The 9,246-nt window shown below is 51.2% G+C and overlaps 1 protein-coding gene across 1 annotated transcript; it reads left to right on the top strand.

The window, feature by feature from the left end:
• Nucleotides 1-993: 993 nt before the first annotated feature.
• Nucleotides 994-9,000, top strand: IZUMO4 (IZUMO family member 4). Its single transcript, XM_090027921.1, has 5 exons — nucleotides 994-1,228; nucleotides 5,709-5,789; nucleotides 7,472-7,543; nucleotides 8,552-8,578; nucleotides 8,921-9,000. Exons 1-5 carry the CDS (start codon nucleotides 994-996, stop codon nucleotides 8,998-9,000), a joined length of 495 nt encoding a protein of 164 aa, XP_089884047.1.
• The last annotated feature ends 246 nt before the right edge of the window (nucleotides 9,001-9,246 follow it).

The raw sequence follows: 9,246 nt of genomic DNA, 5'->3' as shown, positions 1-9,246 counted from the left end.
AGTATATTACAGTACAATATATAGGATTTAGTATAAATAGTTCAGTTACTTTGTTCGAACTTATTTCTGTTATGCTCATATGTATGTGGTGCTGTTTGGGGGAGCATGGCATTTACCTTAATAATAGCAAAAATGTGCAAAATGTGGGATAATTTTGGAGACAGCATCTGCCAAACCCACAGGTGTTCACCGACTTTTGGGTTTTTTTATTTAATTTGTATCCGGGGCCAAATGAGCCAAAACTAATTCCAAATCCACAAGTCCAGAACCAGAACTGGCCCTTACTACCAGCAGACATCCTCCACCCATGCCTGGGGCTTCAGATGCTTCCTGGGGATTTGTCCTTTGGCGGGCATCCTACTTGCAGGCCCACGCCCAGAGGCTGGGGGTTCGGATGCCCCAAGTTTTGCTTGCCCTCAGCCGTACGGCTGCAGAAACAAGCTAGGGAGGAGTCTCCTATTTCCATGAAGTCAGCCTGTAGCCAAGATCTTCCCACTGGAAGTGAAAGTGGGAGGCTAACTATGCATTCCCTGGGCCAAGGCCAAGCAAGTGGTTTCCCCCTGCCGAAGTAGGAAAACCACCTTGGTGGTCACGGGAATCACAGAGATGCTAAGGAGCCACGAAGCCAGGAGATGACCCCCTGGCCCACGCGGGTGCACGTGCACCTCCTGAGATTGGCCGTGCACCTGGAAGCACCAGCCACGAAATGGGAAGTGCACTTCTGGTTTCACCGCTGGCTTAGCTATCAGCTGCTGGGGGACCCCCGCCTTTGGCAATCTGGTGCCCCCCCCCAGATCTGGGAGGCACCAGTCACCCATCCCCTGGCGGGTGCTTGGCTTCCACCTGTGGGTAGAGTGGGGCTCAGAGGGGGGCGAGTGGGGGGAGCGGCCAGGCCGAGCCAGGCCCAGCGGCGCCTCCGCGGCCCCACCCGGAACCCAGGCTCTGTGACGCCCGGAACCGTGGGCGGCGGCAGCGGTGGGGCCGGCGGAGGCGATGGGCACGGCCCGGTGGTTGCTGGGGCTGTGGGTGGCGGTGGCGGTGGCGCTGGGTGTGACACGGGGCTGCCTGCAGTGTGACCCCGGCTTCACCACCCACTTCACCACCTACGTGCCCCACTTCAGCCTGTGGCCCTGGGGGCTGGGCGGCAGGTTGGAGGTGACCAAGCTGCTGCAGGCCTGGCCCGGTGACACGCTGCAGAAGCTGGAACTCAGCATCCCCGCCGAGATACGTAAGCGAGTGGCTCAGCCCCGGGCATCATCCCCAACACGGCCCCTGCCAGGCCCCATTGCCACAGGACCCGGGGTCTGCAGTGCAGGAAGCGGGGGCAGGAGACACAGGCATCACACCAGAGGAAAGCGTCCAGTTCTGGGCGCCACACTTCAAGAGGGACGTGGACGATATGGAAAGAGTCCAGAGGAGGGCCACTCGTATGATCAGGGGTCAGCAGGGCAAGCCTTATGAGGAGAGGCTATGGGACCTGAACCTGTTTAGCCTCCACAAGAGAAGGTTAAGGGGGGACCTTGTGGCCTGCTACAAACTGGTCAGGGGGGATCAGCAGGTATTGGGGGAGTCCCTGTTCCCCCGTGCGCTGCCAGGAGTGACCAGGAATAACGGTCACAAGCTGGCGGAGGGTAGGTTTAGATTAGATATTAGGAGGCGCTACTTCACAGTCAGGGTGGCTAGGGCCTGGAACCGGCTTCCAGGGGAAGTGGTGCAGGCTCCTAGCCTGGGGATTTTTAAAAGGAAGTTAGATGAGCACCTTGCTGGGGTCATCTGACCCCGGTGCTCTTTCCTGCCAAGGCAGGGGGTCGGACAAGATGATCTTCCTAGGTCCCTTCCGACTCTAGCTACTATGAAACTATGAGCCTGCAATGCGATGCTGCGGCTAGTAAAGCAACCAAAATGCTGGCTTGCATCCATAGATGCTTCTCAAGCAAATTCCGGGACGTCATTCTCCCCTTGTACTCGGCCTTGGTGAGGCCGCAGCTGGAGTACTGCGTCCGGTTTTGGGCTCCACAATTCAAAAAGGATGTGGAGAAGCTTGAGAGAGTCCAGAGGAGAGCCACGCACGTGATCAGAGGTCAGGAAAACAGACCTTACGGCGACAGGCTGAGAGCCATGGGGCTCTTTAGCCTGGAAAAGCGCAGGCTCAGGGGTGATCTGATGGCCACCTATGAGTTTGTCAGGGGTGACCACCAGGATCTGGGGGACGTTTGTTCACCAGAGCGCCCCAAGGGATGACGAGGTCAAATGGTCATAAACTACTACAAGACCGTTTCAGGCTGGACACGAGGAAGAATTTCTTTGCTGTCCGAGCCCCCAAGGTCTGGAACAGCCTGCCAGTGGAGGTAGTTCAAGCACCTACATTGAACACCTTCAAGAGCAAGTTGGATGCTTATCTTGCTGGGATCCTATGACCCCAGCTGACTTCCTGCCCTTTGGGCAGGGGGCTGGACTCGATGATCTTCCAAGGTCCCTTCCAGCCCTAATATCTATGAAACCTATGAAATCTATGAATAGGAGCTCCATGACCAGGAGCAGCCAAGCAGCCAGCACAGAGGCTAGCTGGACTGCCAGAGCATCTAGGCCCTAAGAGTATCCAGGAGCAGCCAAGAGGCAGCAGGAGGGGAGCACACAGCTTAGCTGGACTGCTGGAGCAGCCAGGCCGTTAGAAAGCAGAGAGGGTCCTTCGTGCCCCTGGAATGAAGAGCAAAAGAGGGATGTGGTACATCAGTGATGCTCAACCTGCGTGCCCAGCAGGCTGAGCCAGCACCCAGGGCAGGCGGGCAGGTCCCATCCAGCTGTGCAGAGGGGGGCAAAGAAAGAACCTGGCCCCAACCTGGCCTGGGGGGGAATGGGGCTTGATTCAGCCCTGTGGAGGGGGAGGTGGCATGGCCCCTCCCTTGATCTGGCCATGGGGAGGAGCGGATATGGCCCGGCCCCAATCCAGCTGCAGGGAGCGATGACTCTGACCTGGCACATAAGGTTTGGCAATTTGGCAGGGGGGAGGGTGGTCTGTCGCAATATTAGGCCTTCAAACACCTACACATGATACACAAGATAAACCCAGAGCTTTCCCATGGGAATCCAGAGTGTCAAACCCACTCTGACCCGCTGTGGTCTTTCTGAGTTCTTTGCCAAGGAATCGCATTATTATTTTTCTGTAGTCAAGAAATGAAAGCTAAAAGCTGGCATTCTCGGAAGGGGGTATTGAATCTAACTTACAAATAAACTCTTTCAGAGAACTCTGAATGAGTTAGTTTATAACCCCCACCCCCAACAGGTTAGTTGTTGTTTAATGAACTGGTTGACTCCACAACTAACTGAGACCAGCTACGCTTGCAAAGCAGCTATCACAATTAAGAGCTCCAACCAGCTATAAAACGGACCTCAAAAATGTGGACTGACTTTCTAGCTGGTTGCTATCCTGCTTTAATTTGCACGCAAAGCAAGAAATACATTGAGCGATAGCAATCTGCAGGTCCGCCAGCATCCCAGGGTGCATTGCTCCATCTCCAGTGTAAACATCTCTGAAAAAGAACAAAGTGGAAACCCCTGCCCCCACATAGATCTGAGTCCTAGACTCAAACCCCCCACCCAGCAGCACCCAGGAACAGGGTGGGGGCAAGGAATCCCTCTGTGCTTGCTGCTGCCCAGGAGACCAGAGGCTCGCTGCACTTTTGCAGGGAAGTGGGGGGAATTTTCCCTTGCCCCCCTCCCCCCAGCTTGCTGCTGTGCTGGAGACCTGGGCTCTGCTCCAGCCCAGCAGGGTGTCCCAGGCTCCATGCATGGGTCGGGGGACGATTTCCCCTTCCCCCCAACCCAAGCTTGCTTCTCCAGGGAAACCCCAGGAGTCCTGGGGATGACTCCATAGTAGAATCACCCAATTCCTTCAGTGTTGCTGCTGACCAGTGAAAGCTTCCCCAGCTAGTTAGCAGCAGCAGTGCAAGCTATTATTCCTTTTCCACTCCTCCTGGCAGCCTGCCGTATGCACGTGTAGCCAAGCACATGGCACAATGTCCTCATTGCACAAGGAAAACAATGCCGCGATTGGGATAAGATCTAGAGTTACCATAAGATGCCACAGTGCCCTGCCTTCTGCCTAAATTTCATAGTGCAAATGAGCAAGATCTAACAGGGATTTAGTCTCTTTGGGGTAAATGCTTGTTCCTGTAAGGCACAGCTGTAGGATGGGATTCACAGACACCCCAGAAGCAGCTAGAAGGAAAGTGCAAGGCATGATCCCCTCTTTCTGTGCAAGATGGAATCGAGACAACCAGACCCTTAAGGCTATGAAACATCCATTGAAATCAATGAGAATCACTTGGAACCCGATCGTTGGGCCCACAAATAGAATAATACAAAAGGAGGACTGGAAGGGACCTTAAGGAGGTCACATCTAGTCCAACCCCCTGCTCAAAGCAGGACCAGCCCTAGCTAAGTCATCCCAGCCGAGACTTTGTCTAGCCTGGTCTAAAAGCCTCCAAGAATGGAGGACTTTGATTGATTGATTGATTGATTATGATCCCTTCCCTTTCAGTTAATTTTCTATCAGAAGCACTGGTCCTTCCTATTCCAGCTAATGGTAGCTTGAAAATGAATTCAAGGAACACATCAGTGAAAAACACATCAGGGAGGAAAGTTAGTTTGTGGTTACTTTTCTCTTAATTCACCAACTTGTGCGTGGTCTTTGTTAGCATGGATCCCATAGAAATAATTGCATATGGAAACTTTTTCTGACTCCAGAAAGAGAGACTGGTTTGTTAAAAGTTTGGACTTGCTAAACACTTCAGGGTCCCTCCTAGACAATTCCAGCATTCTGCACATTTTTGTTCTAAATTGCACTTGTAATATTGCTTTCCAGGGGCTCCTCCAATCACATCTACACTTCTTTGAGATCAGGAAACAGCACTTATTCTTAGGAACTTTAATTCACTTAAGGAATATTGATGGAGTAAGTTGCTGACATAGCAAACTTGGAGCCTCCTGCTGCTTCATAATCTCCAAGGTGAAAATGAGTCGTGCTAAAAATACCTGGCAATGGAAAGTAACTCTGCAAAGCAGCAGCTGGCCACTCTCTGAAAATATACCTGATAATAGCGATTTGATTTCTGTTATAGTCTCAGTGTCAGCCACTCATTTCCATTCTGGCCTAGTGGTCTCGATGTCAGGCAATAGCATGTTCCCAAAAGCAGTACTGCCAACTTATTTTTGTTGTTAATCCCCCATGCCAGCTCCCAGGACCAGATGGATATGGGAGATTTTCAGCTTTCACTTCTTTTCCATGGCAGCAGAGAAAAGCTTGAGAATGTATCCTGTACTCTACAGGTCCCAAAATCAGAAGAGAAATTAAAAAAAGAAGACCCCCTGTATATTTTTGCGTTTGAATATTTTGATTTTGAAGGCCGACTGGTGACTTTTACATGCCTGTTTTTTAATGCTTAGGGCTGGGGAGACTACAGGTTGAGCATATATTTGAAACCCAATTTACTTTAGCTTTGAGATGAACTAGTTCAAGGCCTTTTAGCCCCAAACACAGTGTTTTAATAGGTGTTTAGACAACGAGCGTCTCCAACTTGTTTTTGACTTGTCCACGATCATCTCTCACTCTGAGCAGTAAGGTGTAGTTGCCGAAGCAGGTACTTGGCATTTCTAGGGGCAAGAGGGATTAAAAATGGTATTCCCTTGTCTCTCTTCTGCCTTTTCAGCTATGAATTGCCTGCATCATACTGCAGTCAGGGTGTATGAGAGACTTGACAAGCTGGTGCAGAACAAGCAGCACTCAAAAGGTGAGCGGGCTTGGTCATGGGGAAGTGTCAGTGATTAGGAATTTGCTGCCTCCACAGGAAGCAAAATGGCAAAGCTTGCCCTTAAGTCAGGAAATGTGGCTGGGCGGCAGCTGCCAGCAGCTGCATGGGAAGGAATCTGGAGAAAATAAACTGAAAGGGAAAAATTAGACTTTGGGACTTGATCTTGAGAAATGCTAAATGCATAAAACTTCCATGGGCCTCCCAGGATCAGGGCCATGTTCCATAAGTAGTATCCCCGGAGCTCTGCCGGCAACCAAAGAGAAGCATTAGCTTTACAAGTCAAGTGATAAACATTTCAGTCCTATGCTGATAGAGGATCTGCAGACTGGGGGGTGAGAGAATGGATTTATGCTCTTTTTACTCACTTCCCACGTTCAGAGACAACTTATTTCCCTGCCCCCCCGTGTTCCCCCCCCCCAAAAAAGAAAAATATTTGGCTTCTTTTTCTGCTTCTGTTTCATAAAAAAATGCTTTCTATAGCATAAAAAAAATCCAAAACATCAAGTCTCTTTTTGCTGGGAGAACTGGGAGCTTTCTTGGTTCTTCATTGCAAAAGGAGGGAATTCAATCTTTGTTTCTTCCCAATTATATTTTGAGTGTTAAATAGGTTTTTAATACGGAGATCCAAAAGCTAAGACTTCTAGACCTTCCAGATGAGTATCACTTTGTCTTCTCAGTTAATTAGGTTTCACGTCTTTATTATTTGTGATGCCACAATCCAGATGTCCTTGAGATCTTCCAGGAAAAAACAAGTTAGACAGAAACTGCATTTCCAATATGAAAAAATAAGCAAGCAGGAACTGCCCCCCATCCCCTCATCCTGTTCTGAGCATGGACACTCAGGCTGCCAATATGCATCAAAGAGCAGCAAAAAAAAATAAGCCACAGACCTATTTTCTGCAGGTTCCCTATAACATGGAACCATGTTATAGTCATGCCCAAGTATTTGGATCCAGGCAAGGGTGATAGCAAACCCTCATCTAACGTCCTGCTTGCAGTCGAGATCCTTATTACTACCTTGCACAAGTCCCAGCCAGGGATCAGAGCCCCATTGTGCTAAGAGCTGAAACAATCCACAAAATAAGTCTCTGCCCCAAACAGCTAAAGGGCACATTTAAGGTATCTGGGTCCCTCCGACTGCAGATAGTCTCCTAGTGGATTCTCAAAGAGCTCAGACATCCAATATCCAGTGACAAGACAGAGGGGCCAGGCAGATTTAAAACCCCCACAAAGCACATATTTGCATCTGCTTTTCCAAATCCAGCCCTTATGTTCTAAGACAGAAGACAACACACAGATACAGACTGAAAGCAGAGCACAGGAGACCACTGAGATGGGACTGGTTGCTTCCTTTAGAAGGACAAAAGCAAATCTGCAAACCCAGTTTTCTCATAGCTGCCAAGGACGTGTGCAGGCATTTGTTGCTTCCCTGCAACACACCTGTGGAATAACTAAAGGCAGCTCTAGGCAGATGTTTGACTTCAGAAGAAGCCAAATCTCGGGGAAAATTGCCACCAGGAATTTGGGCCCCTAGTCGCTTATTTTACAGGAGCACTTAGGACATAAGCAGATCAAGGCCATGCTGCACTTGGTGCTGTGCACACAAGTAGTGACGCCTACCCCTGCCCAAAAGGACTGATGCATTTTCCTTCTTCCCTCAGCTCTTCTCCTTAAAGAGCTCCGCTCCATTTTTCGGGAGCAGGTCCAGATGTTGCAGAAGGCCATAATCGAAAGTGAGCTTTTCCCAGTTCCTTTCCCAAGGTCAGGCCGTGGGATGAGGTTCCAGTTGCCCACACCTTTGGGTGGGTGGCTGTGGGGGTAAACAGGGAGGGAAAGAGTGCAAGGGGCAAGACTGAAATTGGGGAAATGATCAGGTTTGTTCAGCTTATTAGAGCGAGGGCCAGAGTCCATGATCAGTGCAAAGGGCTCAGTCTGAGTGCTAGGCAGCTGTGGTGCAGTGGGAGGGAGGGAGGGAGGGAGGGCAGGCTTGGGGGAAGGGTGACCCATTGGTTAGTGCCCTAACCTAGGACTTCCATCTCAGGTCCCCTTCGTGCCAGAGGTGCCGTGCCCTTAGGGCCTGTCTGCGCTGCCATGCAGAGGTGCAAGGGCAGCTCACATAGTCCTGCCCAAGCTGCTGTTAGCCAAGCTGGCTTAGGTGGCAAAACCTGTAGCTGCTGGTAACACAGACTGGGAGACAAGACCCGTCCGGGGCATGGGCTGGCTCATCCGGTCTGAGCTCCATGCTGCCACCGCTACCCCATTAAGTACCTGTCCAGCTAGTCCAGGGGTGGGCAATTATTTCCGGCAGAGGGCCGCTTACTGAGTTTTGGCGAGCCATCAAGGGCCACATGACAGGGAGTCAGGGGCAGCTAAATATTAATTTTCTAAATTTTGTAGGGGCCCCGCGGGCTGGTGGGCTGCATCTGGCCCACGGGCCACATACTGCCCACCCCGAGCTAGTCTAAAGGCAGCTTGACGGTGCGCACTGGCATTGCAATCACCCCTCTGGATTGCAGAGCAGACAAACCTGATACCTCCCTGTACCTCAGGTCCGTGGCATGGGGATAATGGCACTGCCCAACCTGGCAAGCTGATCTCGTACTAAAGGCGGAGAGGTGCTCAGGGATTATACTGGTGAGGTAGGCACCATGCATAGACAGTGCCTTTAGTGCAGGCTGTTGAGGGACAGAAGATGAAACAAAGGCTCCTCTCTCCTGATCGGCTCTCTCTGCTTTCCCTAGGCAGAATGAAGTGCGAGCGGCATTGCGGTAAGTGAAGGGAGCTCATTGCTAACGATCTAGATCAGGGCCTCCACACAGCAACCTCCCTTGGAGGTAGCCAAAGCAGGGCCCTGGTGACCCCTGAGACCTCCTTGCAACCCCAGGTTGGGAATCCCTGACCCAGCCAGCAGCACAGGGGTGAATCCGCAGGTCACCCGGGGTGAATCCACTCCTGGCTGCCCAAGTCAGTGACACGTCTGTGCTGATTTCCACAGGGCAGAGGCGTGAGCCCACCCTGCTCAGCTCCAGCTGAGCCAGATGTTATCGCATAGCAAATATTTGTCATCAAGGTCTATCTTGCTCAGTAACTTTCCTTTTTGTATGCTGCAGGAATTGCCCAGTATGACACGGTCTCATGCACTACCTGCGACTTCTCCACAACGCCCTGCTTTGGATATAACTGCGAGTAGGGAGCACTTTTTATATGGAGCATGCGTCCGAGTGAGAATTGCCCGGCAATCCTCCCCGGCCTTTGCCCAGCTATAGCCATAATTGTCTAAGCAGGGGGAGAGGAAATTAATATTCAATAAGAACAGAGCATTACACATGCTGGGGATTAGCCAGGTGCTTTCCGTTTCCCCTGCACCAACAGACAAACACTCCCTAGCAATGTCCCTACCTGCAACTCTAAGCATCTTTCATCTGCGGGTGTATTC

Source organism: Crocodylus siamensis, chromosome 14 (assembly GCF_052110815.1).
Source record: "Crocodylus siamensis isolate JL-2025a chromosome 14, ASM5211081v1, whole genome shotgun sequence".
Classification (NCBI taxonomy): Eukaryota; Metazoa; Chordata; order Crocodylia; family Crocodylidae; genus Crocodylus; species Crocodylus siamensis.
Note: the sequence above shows the minus strand (reverse complement) of the source record. Positions and strands in the feature narration are given on the sequence as shown.

Excerpts from the sequence above, each read along its gene's own strand:
- IZUMO4 (XM_090027921.1), top strand. The coding sequence starts at position 994 with ATGGGCACGGCCCGGTGGTTGCTGGGGCTGTGGGTGGCGGTGGCGGTG. Across the intron at positions 1,229-5,708 it reads CAGCATCCCCGCCGAGATAC|CTATGAATTGCCTGCATCAT; the intron begins GTAAGCGAGTGG and ends CTGCCTTTTCAG. Across the intron at positions 8,579-8,920 it reads GAAGTGCGAGCGGCATTGCG|GAATTGCCCAGTATGACACG; the intron begins GTAAGTGAAGGG and ends TGTATGCTGCAG.